This window comes from Drosophila melanogaster, chromosome 2L (genome assembly GCF_000001215.4).
Source record: "Drosophila melanogaster chromosome 2L".
Lineage (NCBI taxonomy): Eukaryota > Metazoa > Arthropoda > Insecta > Diptera > Drosophilidae > Drosophila > Drosophila melanogaster.
In genome coordinates this window covers 7,109,378-7,129,234 of record NT_033779.5, presented here as the reverse complement: position 1 = coordinate 7,129,234, position 19,857 = coordinate 7,109,378, and the positions used below count along the sequence as shown (strand labels likewise).

Genomic DNA, 19,857 nt, shown 5'->3' with positions numbered 1-19,857 from the left:
CAGTCCGTTTTTTAGTACAACAGTGCTGTTTTCCTCTTTCGTAGGCGCTTTTCCTTAATTTTTTCCTACAGCTCCTCAACCAATTTGTGTGTTAGCATTGTAAATTGCATTCGTTTTTTGTCCCCGTTTCATTTTACATTATTTGGCTTTTTACATCTTGTGTCTACAGCATACAGCCTGCATATTTCGCTATTTATTTTACTAGATGTCCATTTTCCATGCACTGTGAAAATGAAGTGCTACTGGTACTTAAGTAGTGCTTATACAAACCAATAAAATCAAGTTCATTTGAGACTTCCTATATATTGCTTAGCTAACCGTCGTATAAATAGGTTGAAAACATTACATTTTCTATGCTATTTTACTTTTTTCTCCCACGGTTCCATTTTCCCTTGGGTTGTATATCGTTATTTATATTTTGTCATCATTGCCCGCTTCTTTTGGCCAACACCGAATTTTCCATTTTACCCTCTGGTGTCCCTTGTGTCGCTTTAAGCGCTTTTATTACCCGCAATTTGCGCATTTTCACATTTAGTTTTAATTAACTAAAAATTTGTGCGACGACCACGCCCACCGCCCCGTTGCTTTTCCACAAAAATTTCGCCCGCGGCCTCAGCAACTTAGCAACGTACCTCCGACTCCGCATTTCCTTTTTCCTTTTTGATTTTCCATTTTCCATTTTTCTTGTTTCGTGATTGGCATGAGCAGAATAAAATTTTTGTTTTTCGCTATTTTATTTGGCGTTCCCGTTTTTTTTTTTTCATTTTTTGCTATTTTTCTCACTGCGCCCGCTTTGCATTTAATTTGTGTTTATGTTTTACTCACAATTTTTGTGCCATATTCTGTTGGTTTATTTTCTAGCACACTTTTGTGTATTTTTTTAGGTTTGCTCACAATTTTAATTATTTGCCAGTTGAGAAGGGGAAGTCCTGTTCGGTTGAGTTGCTTGTCTGGCCTGAAGGAGTCTGCCTCCTCTTGCCACCCACTCTGCTTTTCCCCATTTTTCCCACATTTTCCTCATTTCACATCTCAACGTTCAGAAGCCAATGATGGCAAAAATTGTTTGCACTGCTTTTGTTTAGAATGCAAAGTCATTGGATTCACACGCAGACTAAAGTGCATACTGGGATAATGCGATTATATCCACTGAAAATTGCAGTAATTTAAAAGATTGATTGCAAGGCAAATGCAATCAGGCAACACATTCGAGTGACTACTGTACATCGTTGGTGCTTTCACACTCTCTGGTCAGCCATGCTCGCATAGTAGTATCTCGTCGGCTTGTGGCTTTAATTAAACTGAACTGAACTTTCCGACACTTTGTTAAGACAACAACAGACATTGGAGATTCTACTTATATATCTCTCCCCGAGGCCTTTGTTCTGCAAACTAATTAAACATTGAAAGTGCCCCAACGCCATGGCTCCAAAATGTATCCATGTATCCCCTTTAGTTCCTACTACTATTAATTTATTTTAAATCGTTTTCGTTGTTCTCGGTTTTTTACACCGCTTTCGTCTACTCCAATTACTGGGTGTCCCGTCTGCTTTTCTCGTGGACTTCTGGTGATTGATGACTCCTCTGAATTGGAGGTAACTTCATTTTGATTGCCTTGTCGAATTTGAGCGGCACCACTGACACATCATTTGTTTGGTGCTGTTTTGTTTTGCCGGCAATTTCAATACGAGCACCGAAAAGTCGCCCCAACACGATTGGCTTTTCAATTTTTCCCCAAAAAGATATAATACTCGCTTTTCTTTACTCTCCCGTGCGGGATTGGGCCATTAATCACGTTGGAGTCGCCTCGAATGAATGTTGGTGGTCTTGACGTTTGCAACTCGCTTTGTAGGCCTTTCTTTGCTTTCGTTGGCAACAAACATACACAGACACACACAAATTTGTTACGGTCCCCGCACCAATTGATTTGTGTTTACACATCTAAGACATCATCAAAATGTTGTTCAATAGCGGGGGATAGGGTGGAAATAATTGTATAATTTTTTGTATAAATACTGCCATTGTTCGACCTCAAATGCGGTGACATCAGATAAAGGGATTTAGAAATGAAGAAGATTAATTGAAATGGCCCGTCTTCAGCTTGAAACATGTAAATTTCGAAATTATACAAATTAAATAATAAAACTTATAATAAAGGGCAAGTCATTAATCAAAATTTAATCAATATTTCTAGGAAATTCCGGCGAACAAAAGTTATTTATTACTATACACTGTGATCATTCAATAATGTCAAATAAACATTTATATTGTGCAAATTTCTATATTAACGTTTACACTTATTTAATGAAAGGAGTGTGTTACTGTTACTATATCAATGAATGCTTATTTATATTTTTCATAGGTCTTACTAAACTTCTGTAAGCTTATTGCATCGTCAATACGTTTTCATCAGGGCTTGTTTATATATACATACACATATATGTACACACCTACAGATATAAATATGATTATTCGATCTGTGTTGTTTTTCCCATCTTGTTTACCTTAGTTTTTAAATTCCACCTTGAAACGAATAGGTTCCATTTGCATTGACTGAAGTTCATCGACCCAATGTCCACCTGCACTCACGTTTTTCCCTTCCTGCACTTTTTACGTTACTGCAGCAGCTGTTTCCAAGTGCAAGTGCTACTTTTTACTTGCAATAAACACTCGATGTGAAAACCAATTGTACGACTCTGGAAATAGTAAACAAAGAACTTTGACCGAGTAAGCAATGGCTAGAAGAAATCCGAGCAAGCAATCGAAAAGCCCCAAGTAAAAAGAATAGAATTTTTCCACACCAAAAGTGGAAAACCCGAAAGGTCGAGCAAGACCAAAAGAAAAACTTCACCCAAAAAAAAAAGCTATGAAAAAATTGTTTGGCAAGCCATTAAATATGCCTAGCTGACGATTGCTCTTCGAATGTTCCAATCGAGTGCAAATGTCTCAATCGCCCAGCAAAAGTTAATGAAGCCCAACAATGTGCATGTCGAGCAACCAAACGAACCCAATCGAGAATCGAGACATCAATAATCGCCGAGGGTTCTTCGATTCTTCTGGTTGAGGAGACACATCCCGGAGAAAAATCAAACAATTTCCCAAGCCAGCCGATGCAAATTTGAAAAAGGTAGCTGAGCTGGAAAGTAATATTATTAATGAGCTTAAGCGGCAAAAGTTGCCGACTATGGAAAAGGAAAAAAAAAACAAATTCATCTTCATGGTGCTTATTGACCAAACATTTAGGGAGTTTGAATGTTAAATATTGGTTAATAAATAATGAGAAACCATTTAATTGAGAACCAAAGGGGAATTTAATATAAACGAAAGCTTTATCAATTTTATAAAAATGACAAAAGAGTGTTCCCTTTAAAAAATCTCAATTTTTAAATGATTAATAAGAATTAATTAAATTTAAATCGATTTCCAGGAATTGTTCCGTGAGTTTTAAGTTAAATATTCTTCACCCCAACTTGGGAGATCGCATCACCGTCACTGGTTTTTCTAACTAACGAAACTGCTCGGTGACAAGTTGCCCTTTTCTTAATACCATTGGATTTGGTTATTGAATTTCTGGGAAATTTAATTGACTACCGAAAAGCGACAAAAACGAAAAATGAAACACGATGCCCTCGTCAAATCTTTCGACTGACATAAACTGATTGAATATGCGGGCGGTCGAAGAGTTGGGTATAGAGAAAGAGAAAGGGAGAGAGTGGAAACAATGTTTGAGTTGCCAACGGCAACTCACAGATTGCATCCGATAGATACACAGATACACAAATACCCAGATACTCGGATAACCGGAGCTGGAGCTGCAGATGGACACCCTACAGTGGCAGTGGCCAAGTGCACACGCATTGAGTCATTCAGTCGGGCATTCCAACACTCATTCCGACTGTCGGGCGTTTAGTCAACCGCACAATGTTGAACTCTAACGAATCGGCCAAGAAAGATACTATCTGCCAGATACTTTCGTATGCAGCACAGCTAACTGAATTTATGTCTGCTGCACAGGCGAAACAGCAACCAGATAGTGATGATGATCCACAAGATGACTGGCTGACAGGCCGTTGATGGGTGGCCTGCTCTGAACTCTGCACCACATGTTGACTACTTGTCTCGTTTCTGTCGGATAAACTTGTTATCATGCCTTGTGCATTTTTCTAATTAAATCATCTACCCAAGCCGCCCGGCCCCGTCCTCTCTAATAAATTATTATCCACCCCGTGGCAATTTGTAGGTCATATTTCCACCCAATTTATGACAGCTTCGTTTCTGACTTGTGCTAAGTAGAACCAACCATAAATTGCGAGCAGACTTCTGAGTGCCACTAGCAGGTTGAGTTCAAGTTAGAGCTTTCAGCTCGAATCGCTAAAGTGGCTGAGTGGATTTTGTTAAGTAAGAACCCATAAATGTCAGGGAAATCGCATAAAGTTTTGAATGAGCATGGTGCAAATTCAATGGACTGAAGGTATGAGAAAACAATACTTATTTTTTTACAATATTCAATAAAAAACTGAATTAGTTTATTTAAGCTCAGAAAAAGAATGAAAAATCCTATGAGTAGATAAGTATTTGATTACCAATCACTTTCTCTCTTTTAATAATAATCCTATTCAATCAATTATCCATCCAGTTGAAATTCGGTTTACGGCTCTATCAAATTTCATATCTTTCGAGATCTTTGACCCATATTCCCACCCCATAACAAAAAAGCCATAAAAAGGCATTTATATCCAAAAACTATTACTTATCTAATAAACGGTCATAAAAACTCCACTTTCATGTTTAGCCACAGAAGTCAAACGATCAAACGATAAAAAAATGTCAAATAAAAGAAAATGTCAACCAGTGTTGCGACCCAAAGTGAAAATTGTTTTTATTATCGCCAGTTAAATTGGAATATAATTATTCCTGGCCATTAAAGGCAAATAAAAAGCTGGCCAAGATTAGAGGTTTTCGTCTGCTGAATGCCAATGGTCAGTGTGCGTGTTTCACATGATGGTCGACCACAAATTGCTTAATTGGGTCCATGAGGGGGGATAACCAAAGGGGGCATGGGAGTGGCCACCGTGAGCCATCAAATGCTGACAACTTGAAGTGTGTCACACACAGTGTCTTCAAACAAATTATTGACGGCGCTCGAAAACGCTCCTCCCTTTCAGCTCTGGCAAAGAGTTTTCCGCTTTTCCCCATTGCGTGTCTCTAATGGAAATTCCCTCTCTGTCCCGCTCGAGCAATCCCCCTCTGATTTCAAGGCGCCACTTTAGTTCACACTCAGAAAAAAGAATGGTGATGGTGAATTAAATAGTGCTCAAAGTTCATTTCAATAATGCTTTCAAGCTACCCAAATTATTTCATAAAATTGAAATAAAAAAGGCAGTTAAATTTAGATCCTTTTTTTCACAACACTACAAGAATATTTCTCGCAGTGCGTAGAGTGCATATGACATGAGCCAAGTGCAGGTCTCAAGCCCTCTAATTGATCAAAGGATGGGAATGAAGGGGACAGAGTTCAGAGTTCGTGATTCGGCTTATGGTGATGAGATGATGAGTGTCTATATGTGTAGGTCATCAGCTCTCATGTTGGGAACTCATGGTCTAAGTAGCTGTGCGACATGAACATCTATCGAGGCGGAATATCATTGACTTTTGATATGATAATAATAGGATGGGCAATGAAACAAGAACGAGATCAGGGCTTATAGCGTGCAACTGTCATTGATGTGATCTTTTTCCAAAGGTTAACGAATATTAAATATTATTATAATGTCTTATAAATTTTATTTCTAGTAGTTTCATTATGTAGTACTCCCTTTACACAATTTTTTAAGATCTAAAATCCAAAACAAAGGTCATAAAAAGACCTTAACCACATGAAATAAAGCACTGCCCGTGTTTGTTATATTTTGTTGCACTGGTAGATTTCACGGCATTGAAGGGGATTTCCTCTCAAAACGTCTATAAGATTAATGAAAAATAAACAAAGTGCAGAAATAAAAGTGCCACATGCAGCACTTGTCATAAATCCGAGTTGAGCACAAGTATTTACAACCCATGAGAGTGGAAACGAAAATGAAATCGAGCAGTGAGTGGGCACTGGAAAAGTTATGCACTCGCCAGATACATTTTGAAATCATTGATCCAATCGAAACCGAAAGTGGGCATTGCTAATTAGGGTTTGTCCGTTTGACCTGCCGTTTCGGGAGGGAAATGAAGCGAGATTTATTGTCAGTCATTGGAATCATTCAATAAATTAAGCGGCGCTCCTCAAAGCAAAAAGATACTTGTTGTGGGGGCTTCGCTGCAGTTTCTCCCTTTTCGAAGCGGCAATGTTTGTTAATAGGTATTTAAATCGATTCGATTAATTAGATTCACGAATTGGGGAAGAAAAAAGAGGTTTTAATTAATTTTTTTAATTTCTTTTACTTGCCACCGGAAAAATATCAAATTTCATATTTAGCCTCATGCCAAACAGTGCAAAAACTAAAAATACCTATTTTTTCCTTATTACTGCGCTATGAAGCCGAACAAATTGCAATATTAATTGAATTTCAACAAATTAAATGAATTTGTTTTTGTTTGCTATCGAATTTATACACAAACTCTGCAAATTTGCTCTCGATTCGAGTTCAGCACCTCTTGCCATTTTTACCTCAGTTCTGTTCGACTTCATCATCGGACTTCAACATTGATTTAGTTGGATTTCCGCCCGGCTGCCATCCTGATTCACTTTTCCTTTTTGCAAGTTCGAGTATCTCGAGTGCATCAACAATTCCCAGCGCGATTCCTGTTTGTTGTACAGTTGTGCACACACCGACTAGTCAAGTTCGAAAAAATCGAATAATGGATAAAAAAAAAAATGCTGGGCAAAGAAAAAACTTGTTCAAGCACTGCCATTGACAAGCGGAGAGTGCAATGACAACGGGAACATAAAAAGTATCAAGTGCTCTGTCGAACCGTTGAACTTTTGCCACGCCCACCGCCCCCGCACGACTGCCTACCAAAGTGAAAAAGGCGGCCTTCATTGATGGCTAAAACCGGGGTAGAAATAGAGAGAGAGGCAGAGAGTCGAAGCACTTTAAGTAAGAACCGTAGAGAGAGAGAGAGAGAGACGCACAATATCGCACAGAAAGAGACGGAGTGCACAGACCGAATGCCATTATAGTGATCTATGGGCTTGTTGAAGTTGCCAATATTGAGAGCGTAAATAAAGATTTCTGGCCAACACAACATAAATTAAAGGCACACAGTGCGTTGCAAAAGATTTCAACATGCCAACAAACTTAAGTTGCAGCAATGGAAGCTTTGCATTCGCATTTAAAGTTAGAGACTTTAAACATTTTACACATAAAATGCGCCCAGCTATTACGTGTATGGTTTGGTAGTTTAACTTGAAATACTTGATAATACTGAAAGATTTCTTACAGCTTTAAGCCTGCTTCGATATTCATTAAAATGTGAATGCTAATTGCCTTTAAAAATAAACAATTTGTATGTCAGATATTTGGTCTCATTGATTTCACGCATTCCGAACCACATTTGAATTGAACAAAAACTCGTTCGTCACTTGGAAATTCATTTGCATCACTCTGATCTTTGGTGACACTTTGGAAATTGCCCTATCACTTGCACTTTCATTCGACGCCAGCGACAAACATTCGTAATTAGCTGATAGCTCACTTGCATCCACTTCCACCCGAAACTCACTTGCCGCGCTTATCGAATCGATTATAAAATTGACACGCTTCTGACGCCGCACAAAAATAATAAAGAAATGAACAAAAAAAATACAACTGGTGTCGCTGCTTAAAATGATGCCATAAATTCACAAAATTATGACATGAAAAATAAAAGGCACACCAAACAGAAAACAACGGAGGAGGAAAAAAAGTCATTATCAATTACGCCACTTAATTATTTTTATTGGAGCATAAAATGCTCCATTTCTCGGTGAGCAACACACGCAAACAGGGTGGGATTATCTCGCCGTCTCTTTTGCTGGCTCTCTACCCATCTCTTTCTCTCCCCCCTTTCACCAATTCTTCGCTTTTGTCGCACATGTGTCAATGGAGTGCTAATTGTCGCGTGCCCACAAAGAATGGGGAATGGTGCAATTCTCTGCCTGGAACTTGAATCCTTCCACAGTTTCTCTAGAGAAAAACGGGACAGAGAAGTAGGGTGTTCAGTGAAGTGGTGGTAATAGCTATGTCGCATTTTTTTACATAATTCGCTTGATATGAAGGGAATTATTTAAGGTGATTTTGGGGCTTGGCACCCAGTTAAACCAAAATGGAGGCGTTACCAGGCACGCACTTTCTAAACGAATTTTGAATAATTTATACGAGCATTATTCAACTGCAGTTGACACCAATGACTCTCAAATTGAGGGAATAATTTGCCAAAGCTGGGAAAACACGATGGAGTCATTCAATTTAAATTTATGAAGACAACGTGTTGGAAAACCCCTAAAGCAGCAGCTAAAATATTCATCGAATAAGAGAAGCAATTGACACAAATTGTTTAAAATGTTAGAATGTAGATTTCTTGCCTTGTTGCCTAAGAAAAAAAAGCATAGAAAATGTAAATGTTATTTTTCATAAATCACCAACCCCTCTTGAAGTCTTAAAAACTAAAATAAATCAAGTTGGTACAAATCGTGCTAGCAATTAGCCAATGCAGCTCTTTTTGTTCATTTCGTTGTTGGTCAATTGTCTAGGATTTTTTTTTTTTTTTTTGCCAGCTGCTTCGCGATTGTCTGTCTGAGCAATTAAAAATCATTTAGCGGAAAAACCAAGCGAAAATTGGAACGACATGTGCTGGTGGCGTTTATAGCGTATTAATTGACTTCTGTTGATTGAAAACTATTTCAATTGCACACTGTGGCAATCTTTTCTTTGCACTAATTAAATTAAGGCAAGGCTGCGGACCACCCACAGTAAAGTTGACTTTTTTGCTTGCAAAAAGGAGCTTAAATGCTTGTCGACGGAATTGTTTCCGTGAAAGTTGCAACACAGCAACATGCAACACAGAAAGTCTATATGTTATGCCATGGAATTTTTGCCAATTTAATATTATACATTACATTGACTTCAGCCGTTTCACTTGTCATAAGACTGAAATGCAGAGATAGCAACCGAGTCGATCGATTGAAGGCAATCGAAATGTATGGTATTAAGTTTGATTTATAATCCATTGCAAAATGATTTTTAAATATAAGGTAGCTATCTGGCTTGATGGTTAAATATATTTTATATATTGATTAAGCAAGAGTAATGTCCAGTTTTTGAGTGACCTGCAATTCATCATCTCGATCCTCCCAGCAACATTGTAGCTGCCCATCGGCAACATGTTGCCGCAGGACAGACAGACAAGTCTCGGTTGATTTTGTTAGATGGTCTGCTTTGACTGGTACTTCGACCGATGATTGATGGCTCGTTATCCATTGGAGGCCGACACTTGAATACTAAACACCCAAGTGACTCAACAAGTTGCAGGTTGCAGAAGCGACGCACACGCACTAACCGAAAGAGATGGCGGTAGGGGAGCAGAAAGAGACGGCTAGCAAGGCACTCCCACACACGATTTATTGTTTGGTTTCTGCAATGTTTGCATATGAGCTGATTATGTCTGTGGGGAGTTTTCAAAAGGCATAACAAAAAGAGAAAATAATTGCATTCAGCCCTTGCAAGTGTAATGCTTTGTAAAAAAAAAGGTTATCCGCTTATTCGCTGAATTTGATGTGTAATGAAAATAAATTACATGGAAACGGATACTTTTTGCAGCAAGTGTTAAATGCTTTAACCAAAGCATTAATAATGTATATTATTTAATTTGCTCTAAAGCTGGTACACTAAGGTAAAATACATTTACAGACTAGTTTATTTTATTACCTGCATCAATTTAGCAACTTGCAATCGTTTGCCCTTCATTTCGAGAGCTACTCCCGTGAACTTGATAATATGCCTAGTCTCGAGTGCACTTTTTCAAGTATTTCCGTACTCCATCTGCCAACAATTCAAACATCATGTTGGCAAAACACTCCCCAAAGCTTGTTGGGCAACAGTGTTTTGTCTGCGGGCTTAACTACTGGCTGTAACTATTTTTATAACCTCCTATAAACGAGCGGAAACTTTGGCCAGCCCCGAATGGCTGAATGGTTGAATGGCTGCCTCACATTAGCAAGTGGCAGAAATGCTACAGAACTCTGACTTAGACAATTGCAACTTTGTTTCGATCCGCCCACTGGCGAAACTTCTGAACCCAACTCGAGTGCAACTGCAATAATTTTCACCCCTCCTCTTTTCGTTGCAGGTAAGTGCTGCAAAGACATTAGAAGACAATGATGGCCATGTAAGTACCGCCACCAACATAAAACCCACCCACATGTCGGTTCCCGCCGAAAAACAGTCGTGGCCAAAATAATAGGGGATGCACAAGCTATCTGTAAATAGACATTATTACTTTATATACACTTAATTCGCTACATTCGGTATGCCACTGATTTATCTAGAGCATGTTATATCTTCCTAACTAATAGTTATTAAAAAGCACAAAGCCATTGTGTGTTCATTTTAAATATAGTGAATTACATGAAAACTGCCTGTCGATCTGAGCTTATGTGTCATGTAAAGTATAGACACGCAAATTGAACCGAAACCACAGTGCAACCACTCCTGACAATTGCCGGCACTTCCGTTGCATTGAACTTGCCATATACCATATACGCCCCCATCATCGCGGCGATCGTCTATGTGAACGGAGTCGTAAATGCATCTGGTGAGCACCGGGTGGATGACCTGCAAACGATTCCGATTCCGAACAATTACAATAGGCGTCTTGCTTAACGATCGTGACCAATTTGTTGGTCAACCATCAACAACAAGATCCCCAGTTCCCAGTCGCCAGCTTAAAATCCCCAGTCCCCATCTCCGGTTGCATCTGCAATCGTTTCGCAAATATTTACACAGTGAATAGAGAACGGATCTCTATTTGTTCCCCGGTGCCCACTCGACCGCTCCAATCCATGGCTGTCATCGAGAGTAGCGCACCCACCGGAGGCCTGTCCATCAATTCGATATGCGCCATGCCGATGTAAAGTCTGTGCATTGAATATTCAATTAAAAACTGGCATCGACTGCCGCCGACTGCCATGCAAAATCATCGGAAAATGGCTGGAAAATCTATGCTGAAGATGTGTATGCTCTAGGGAATATGTAGTTTGGGTTTTTCAGTTCAAGAATGAAACGAGAGATAAATAATAATAAAAATTAATATAAATGCCATGAAGCTCGATTATTGATTTTTTTTGTTTTTTGAAAAAAGTAGTCATCTTTGTTCGCCAAATATTCGACATCACTTCCGCTCTTCAATGCTGCCTCAAAGCCAGTGGAAAATTCACGATCAATCCGTTGCCATGTAGGGTATGCATGTACCCCCGACCAACTCATTTCCATATATAGCTCTTGGCGCTGTAAAAACGAAAACGTGACTTGTCTGGCTCCCGTCTGCCGACAGTCTTATGGACGGAATCATTCGCTACGAACTTAGTTTAATTGAAACGTTGGCTCGCGAACTTGACGCTGATTTGACTGGCGAATGTCTTTGGGTCTGGGCCATATCCTACGATTGCTAACATTACTTACCCTGTGACCCACATCTATTTGGGATAAATAGTTGGAAAATGGGAAAATGTAGGCAGGGAAAAGGGCAAAGGGGGCAAAAGGGAAAACAGGACCAGCCCCTGGCATGTTGCGCCGAAATTTATGACTTTCATTTGTGTTTTTCTCGCACAAATCACGAGTGTGCCACAACGACACCCGCAGCAAATAAAATAAATTGAAATGTGGGTCAATGTTTGTGTTGTTGTGGCTTTGTTTTTCCCAAAGAGAGTGACCCAAATGACCCGTCAACAAACCACAGTGAACATAAATACGCATAGATGGCAGTAAATGCCATTTGTTTTGACCCGCAAAAAAAATTAAAACCCAAAGCCCCACGAAACAATCGGATTTTGTTGGTTCCATTCTAGAAATACGCTTAAAATATGTGCGACAATAAATGCGCACCAAAAAAAATAATTAAATATCAGCGAAAATATTCGGAACAAATATTTAAATGTCGTCCGAACATCCAAACATCAAATTGAATTTGCTATCCGCAAAAAGTTCGTAACGGCTCGGCTTTCAATTGTTCAGATTTGCCTCTATAAATTTTATGCATTCGCATGCCATTTTAATTTAATGCAAACATTTGCGCAACAAAGATTAATTATTAAATGCTTATGGATGTGTGGCAGATTTTATTGCTGCCAGAACGGAATTTTAATTGCTTTATTTCAATTTCCATTACGGCCTTTCTAAGTTCTCATTTGGCTGAGGTGAGCATTTGTTAAAGAGCAAAAACATAAATAAAAGTGGCTTTAAGCGGCTTTTTGAATTATTATTTTGTTTAGTATAATAAATATTGTGCCAGTTCGTTTGTAATGGCTGGGAAAAATATTCAAATGTGTTATCCGAAATTGATTTTATTTATGTTACCTCCTAGAAACCTATTTCTTATTTTCGTTATACTTCATCAATTAATATTGTTATTGCTACACCTCCCCCGACTTCGATATCCCGAGGATATATCCACAATTGAATTAGACGTATCATCATCACTTCACTAATTACATTAGTGTACACACAAATCTACCTGTTCTGGGTACCGCCCCCAGCTACAATTTCCCCACCCAGCCCGCAACCACAGTTCATTAGCCCCCCATTAGAGTGGGAAATGCGGCAACTACAAGGGGAAAAGCGGCAGGGCGGTGAGTGGATGGGGAATGAGAGATGCATTCAACGAGGAGCATGTAATTGTAAATCTGTGAATAGCAGGAAGAAAGGGTAACAGCATCAGCAGTAATCCAACCGGGAAAACTCAAAGAAAATTTCACGGCGCAAACCTCAGAGAGAGTTCAAAGTGTTGGTGCTGGGAAATAGATAGGAAAAACAGACACGGCACTTGTTCACCATTCACAGGGTTTAATGAACGATAAACTGGGGATATATGTATATATCTCCCTCTCGAAACAATATCCCTCTGATAAGAAGCTGCTGTAGAAGCTTGGTCTTGAAAAACTGTTGACAATATTTGGGAGAGGGAAAATCAAGAAAAGAGGGATAGCTGTTTGTCAACAAATATTCCCTTATCAGCTGTCAATTGAAAGTTTTTCGTTGTTAATGAAATTACTTAACCGAAAATTATCGAAATCTTAGGCATGAAGAAAGTCCAGAAGAAACGATTCATTTAAAGTTCACAAGATGAGCGCACAAGGCAAAGCCAATGAACCCAAAATACAAAATCAAATTCAATCGGGTTTGACTCTGTAGCTTACCCCTTCCATTTGAAATTCCCAAAGAGCCCGCAAAATTCTTGGGAAACTTTCAAAATGTTAATGCTCCCTCAGTCGTGAATTTTAAGCCCTTTAACATCGACAGCATCATCATTTATTCAAGCCAAAAGGCTGTCATGGCCGATAAAATGATGAAAAAGTAAGAAATTAAATAAAACACGAACGAAATCAATAAAGTGCAACGTCTCAAAGGCATGTTGATAACTTCCATAAAACATCATTAAATATGCATGGCAAACACTTGCGACTGAATATCTTTCGTGAGTGTCGAAGTATGAGTGATGTTTATACTTTATACCATTTATTGCGAGCGAAAAACCGCAAGTGCTCCAAAAAGCACAAAATGCGATAAAATGCATGAACATAAATAGGGAAATTCAAGGAAAATGCGTAAGATGTGAAAAATTACGTCGCGGTGACAGAGGTTCCCACATAAAAGGACATCATATTCAAGGAATTACACACATAATTAAATGTTATTTACTGAACACACACAAGAATCATTAAGAATCATTAGTAACACCATAATTTAATTGAAGATGTTCTTGGGAAATCCCACAAAATAATCAAAGTCTTCGTCATTTTTCATTTAAGGAGCTTCCAGCAATGAGAAAGCATTTAGTAGTCAGTTTAGATTTATTATTTTCTAGATAATGTACAATATTTTACCAAACTAAATCTTATATTAAATCGTCTGTGGATCACTTTTATAATTCCCCAGGAACTTATACTTTTTATTCATTCAGAGCAATCCATTGATACAGATTACAGATGCTTATGTTGTAGGTACAAGCAACTCATTGAGATGATTTCTTGAGAACGATTGCGCTGCATTTCCTTTTCATGGTCCCTCGTAAACTTATTCAAGATTTTTGTTTTTTTTTTCTTTTCTTTTCCTGTCCATCTTGACCATCAACTGAACAAATTTATTTATTTTCAATCAGTGCAGCAGATTCTGCAGTTGTGCAAGCATTTCCCCGCCCCTGTTCAATCCAACATATCGATGCTGAGCAACTTTGTCGCCTCGTTTTGCCACTTTTTAAAGGCGGTCTTAAGGGAGTGGTGGGGGCAGAGGCAGTGGAGCAAGGGGGCGGGAAGGTGGCTCAACGGGCAGCGCGTGCCGCTTAGAATATTTATGAGCTGCGTCCATCGCCGGGACAGCTTCTTTGGCCATCAACTGACGGAAATCAATGTTGACCCACTTGGGGTTGAGGAAAAAAAAAGACGGACTTGGAAATGGGATCGGGAAACTGAAGACGTCAGACCAGAGCAACATCAAAACCGTCTCCTTTTTCCCCTCCGACGACGAGTGAAAGTCAAGTGAAGAAATTAATTTTCCCAGCAAGTCATTAATATTAAGTTTTGCCAGCAACCCCAAAAAAGGTCATAATGAGTCTGGGACCTGAAGTCGCAATTTAAATTGGAGACAACTGACGCACATTCAATGGTTTTCTTTTTTTCTTTTAATTTCGCTGGCATTTAATTGCTGATACATTTATTATAAGCATGGAATTTTCAATGAGTTTTAGCGCCATCTATTGCTTTTTTTTAATATAAATCTACTTCCGTTTCCGCTTAAATGTCAGCTTTTTTGTGCAGCTGGTTTTGTTATGTTTTTTTTGGGCTAGTTTGAAAAACTGCGATTGGCTTTGCTCAATTGGCAGGAAAAACATAACTGTGATTTATTGAGGAAAACAACTGAAAGAAATGGATGCCAAACTAAGTTTTGATAACAGAGACAAGAGAAAACACAGTATTTATATCTTCTAAAGACATATTGAATTTCTTGATATAAATATATATTTATGATTAGTATAAAAAATCATGAACAAATTGCTTTTATTGTATTACTACATATTTAAGGAGTTTCCAACGTTTAATGGTACTATGTTTTTACTTTCCAACAACTGCATTTTCCCTCGCACAGATATTCCCTACGAGAAACATAACCAGCAAGCATAAACTATTTTATCGCCTCTGGCATTTGGCTTTGGCTGCTTTTGTAGCCTTTTGGTTTTTTTATTTTCTTGCTGCCGTTTTTTCCCGGTAGTCCCCCCTCGCCCAGAATAACCTTTACACTGCCCTCGCCGTCGAACGTTCACGATGCAATCGATAGCCTGGAAATTTATGACCAGTGTTGCCTTACTAAATGAATTTATGGCCAGCGTTTAGCGCCGGCGTTCGGTTTACGAGTTCCAGAGTTGCGTTGCACAAATAATATGCGTAACTCGGCCACGCCCACGAGGTGCCTCCCCACAGAAAGTTGGCAACACTGAAAATTCATTTTCGGTTTTTGGCTGCACTCCTTTCTCTCACAGTTTGCGGTTTTTCCGGGCACTGCTGACCAGGCTGAAACTTTTTGCGGTTCCTCCTACTTTTTTTTTGCCCAGAAGCTGGCTTTAAACTTTGGCCCCGATTTCAAACCTTTTTATTCTGATAGTACCCCAACCCATTTGCATCCTTGGCGTTGCAGTTTAAAATTTGTTTAGCAAGCCGTTCATAAATTTGACACTTTTTGGCTGCATGTGAGTTTCCCTCGGCTCCGCTCATGTGTCCTGGAGAAGCCCCAAGCCCTTTGGACATGTCCAGGTCGAAATTTTCTGAGAAAGGGAAGGGGGTCTGAGCAGATCGCAGGCAGTTTTGTTGGCAAGTATTTCTGTGGTTTTATCTCCATGCAAAGTAAACTTTTGGCGCCCGCTGTGGTTTTTCGCAACTTTGAATTGCAAAATAGTTGTGGCGAGAATAGGGGTATTAAGGCGCTCTGCGGCTCCCTGGAGCATTAATGTTGTCCCGGATTGTTGAGAGACTTTCTTTGCCAACAGAAAAGTCGGCTAATTAATGAGAGTTTCGAGTGCTGCCTGCTCAAGTAGGCTGTAGTTACTTTTTTCGTAAAGATACACTTTTAATTGCAAAACAAAATATATCTTGCTAATAAGGTCTTTTCATACTATTCATACTTTCTTTATTCTCATATTTTATTTTGATACCCGTTACTGCAAGAATAAAAGCGTATACTAGGCAGAAGGATATCCCAGAAAAATTCTGAAATTTAGCTTTTCAATATTTGTGCAATTGTGGCTATTTTTTCACGCTTAATTTAAAAACCTTGTTTTTGCTTTAATTTAATTAGCTTCTGTTGAATTTCCATATAAATGCTAATGTAGCGGCATGCGTTTGTGATTTTGACACGCCTTTCGTTCATTTCCGCTGGACCCATCGACTGACAGCTGTCAGAAGCCTGTAATTTAGCCCTTTTCTGTGCAAATTCTCATCAGATATCCTTCCAGGATTTTCCCTGCCTATGTGCCTACCGCCGAAAACAAACATTCCTGTCAGTCAAACGGACAGATACAGATAGACATTCGGCGTAAGTGAAAGTCGACAAATGGACCCATTCCAAACTGAATGCCTTCAGCCCATTGCTCTTTACCTTTCCACAAGGCAGCATTAAATTGTGGGCGTGGTGCGGCACATTGTGTCCATTGTTGCACGAGGTGAGGTCAGCATGTGCATCCCTGTCCGTGGCTCGGTTTCAGCCAAATGGCAGCAAGGTGCGCCAAACATCATTTGTACAAGGGGCCAAATGAGGGCGGTCGCCTTCATAATGAGGGGCGTGGCAGGGGGAGTGGACGTTGACAGGACGGCAGGGACAGCGTGCCCAGTAGGTTCATTGTAATGCAGGTTTCGATGTTCCACAAAAGGGCGACCACGTTGTTGCTTCCAGGTGCTGCAGCTGACAAGCAAACTGACGGAGAGACAGGGCCACCGCTTCCCCTTACGCCACAGTGACCTTCCGCCCCTGCTCATGTGTGTGGGCGTGGTCAGCATTAACATGCTTAATGGCAGAATGGCAGAGAGAAGCAATAACATATGGAAAAGGGAGGAAAGAAAAGAATTATAGTCATTTAACTAATTTAATTCGCGGTAATACAATTAAATATATTTTTTAAATTTTAATTTGTTATTTAAGGAATTTACATTTCAAATGATGACTGCACTTTCACAAATTTCAAAAAAAAAAAAAACAACCTTTCCGCTCAGCAAATACTTATATGAAAAGATTTCGATAAGCCCCCCCTGCATGTGTTCAAAAGTTCAGTGGAAATTGACCAAAAGAGTGAATGAATATGCAGTCGAGTAAATGTACATATGTAAAGTATATATGCCCCTCAAGGGTCATATGCCAGCCAAACGATTCAGGGCCCCCCGAAGATGTGAGGTGCAACTGTTAAAGGTTGCCACCGTTCAGTCGGTTTATCATTTATAATTCATTCACCGTTGGCCTTAAAGGACTTTAATCTGCCCATTTCGAGGCACGCTCGGCTTGTTTGGTTTTACGAGTATGGCCGTTGCTGTTGAATGAAAAATAAGGCACCTGGGAAATTTGCGTAAATGCTGAGACAGGCACAACATAAATAAGGTCGAAATCATGTACAAAGGAAATTACGCGTGGATGTGTGCTGCATCGAAGGTGCGGAAATGATTTAATTAAATTATAAATGCTCGTTGAGGTCGAGAATGTTAAGCAAATATTGTATCTATGAAATTTAATTGAAACCATTGCTATTTGGCCATTTAAACTATGCCACACAAGTTATTATTTTCGGGGCAATATTTATGGTCGAATGACATAATAGCTGCCAAATGCATATTAACCGCACCAAACTCGGCCACCAACTGAGCCCCATATTCGCACCACAGACAGCAAGGCGCGAAAGAGACGGGCATAGCTGGCGAGAAAGAGACAAGAACAATGAGAGATTGCAACTGAACCCGGGAAAAATATGTGCATTCATAATAAAAATTTATGAGACCAGCCCCAAAAGAAAACTTGGCAAAAGTCGTGTGCAAAGAGCTTGGCTGCAAGAAAATAACAAAAGAGAGAGAGAGAGAGAGCGAGGGAGAGAGAGAGTGAGGGAGAGAGAAAGAGGGAGGCAGACAGACAGAAGTTGTTGCAAATTGCTTCGTAAAAACATCAACTTCATAGCCATTATAAAGTTCAACAAATACAATTTATATGCAACAAACCGCATCAAGCCAAATGCAGGTAACAACCAGCAGAAAGAGAAGGCTGATGTGCAAAAGAAAGAGACGGCATGTTGCATACAATGAGTAAACAACAATTACCCAAGTGAACCCAAACATTTATGCGAGTGCGTACTGTATTTGCATTTTTCATCATAAAAACTTTTCAATGCAAAACTTTTCTTTCCGCTTTGGAGTTCGAATCGCGTTTTATCTGGCCAACTTTTATTTGCCTTTCCTATATTTTCTTTCAAAATAATTTCGCTCGTCACACGAGGCGTATGCGCAATTTGATATGAAAACCCCCGAAAGTATGCAGCGCGAAATGCGGAGGAAAATTCATATCAAACAATTTTCAAATCTCCTCTAACTGGAATTTCCATAACACTGGCATATTTTTCGCATGTATTTCCACGTATTCGGCGAGTCAATTTCACATGCAGCTAATAAATAAAAGCATTCAACTTTGATATGATATCAAGTGTGCTTCTTCTGCTCCAATTTACGATAGTGCACTGAGGAAAATGTTTATAAATATTACGAAATTTTATGTCGAGCAATACATTTAAAGCATGAGATAACAATTAAACACAAACGGCGTCCAAAAATAATTGTATTTTAAATGTAAGACTATAAATTTAAATACTTGATTGATTAATTTTAAGTTTGGAAACGCAAACTTTTAAAAATTAGGTAGCATTTAAAAACTTTGTTTTGAGTTAGTACGCACTTAACGTACCATTAGCTTTCAATAGGTTTCACTTGAATATAATTGCCTATATAATGTGCTTAGTGGGTGAATCCGCAGGCTTTCCCGATCCTTGGATTTTTCCCGTGCACCCATTTCGCTTCCACGCCTTTCGTCAAAATGCCACTCGACTGTGGAATGGAATATGACAAACAGCAGCAGACGGGGCAATCCAGACAGGAATGGCCTGGGAATCGGGAGATCGCCCACAGAGGCTGCAATATTTCAGCACTCGACTCGACAGCCAAGTGTCTGCTGGCGGGTGAAACGAGAAGTGGGCCAAAAAGAAGTGTAGAAGCTCTCCTCGAGGGGCGTTTGAGTTTTTAATAAGCAGCCAGTACGGCGTCAAATGCCAGAAGTTTGATGAAAGTGAAGGCAGCTTGACGGGTCTTCCCTTTCGCCATATCCCCTTTCTCGCTGCCAGTGCAGTTTTCAAAATTGAATAAAGTTGACAAACGAGAAGAGACCCGAAAGGTGATAAATTCTCAGTCAACGTCGCAGACTGAAGTGTCGTTAGCAGTTGGACGGAAAAGCGGGAAAATCTGAGCAAAATGGAAGCTGGAAAAACACAAATTTAATTGCAATGAGCCGGGCTTTGAAGCAGCGGAGAACGGAAGTAAACGGGTCAAGCGAAATTATTTTTGCAAGTGCAATTTGCCAAATGAGATAACATTTCAGGCGCTGGTCGGGT

At 39.4% G+C, this 19,857-nt stretch overlaps 1 protein-coding gene across 4 annotated transcripts in view; it reads left to right on the top strand.

Moving 5' to 3' along the window:
• The window catches only part of Pvf3 (PDGF- and VEGF-related factor 3), a 59,508-nt gene that overhangs the window by 28,461 nt on the left and 11,190 nt on the right, over positions 1-19,857 (top strand). For 2 of the 4 annotated variants that reach the window (NM_001103638.3, NM_001103637.3), the window contains exon 2: positions 10,312-10,350. The exons of the other annotated variants lie outside the window; for them this stretch is intronic. In NM_001103638.3, the coding sequence (NP_001097108.1) occupies positions 10,312-10,350 (39 nt within the window). The remainder of the gene's footprint in view (positions 1-10,311; positions 10,351-19,857) is intronic. 4 annotated transcript variants of the gene reach the window in all.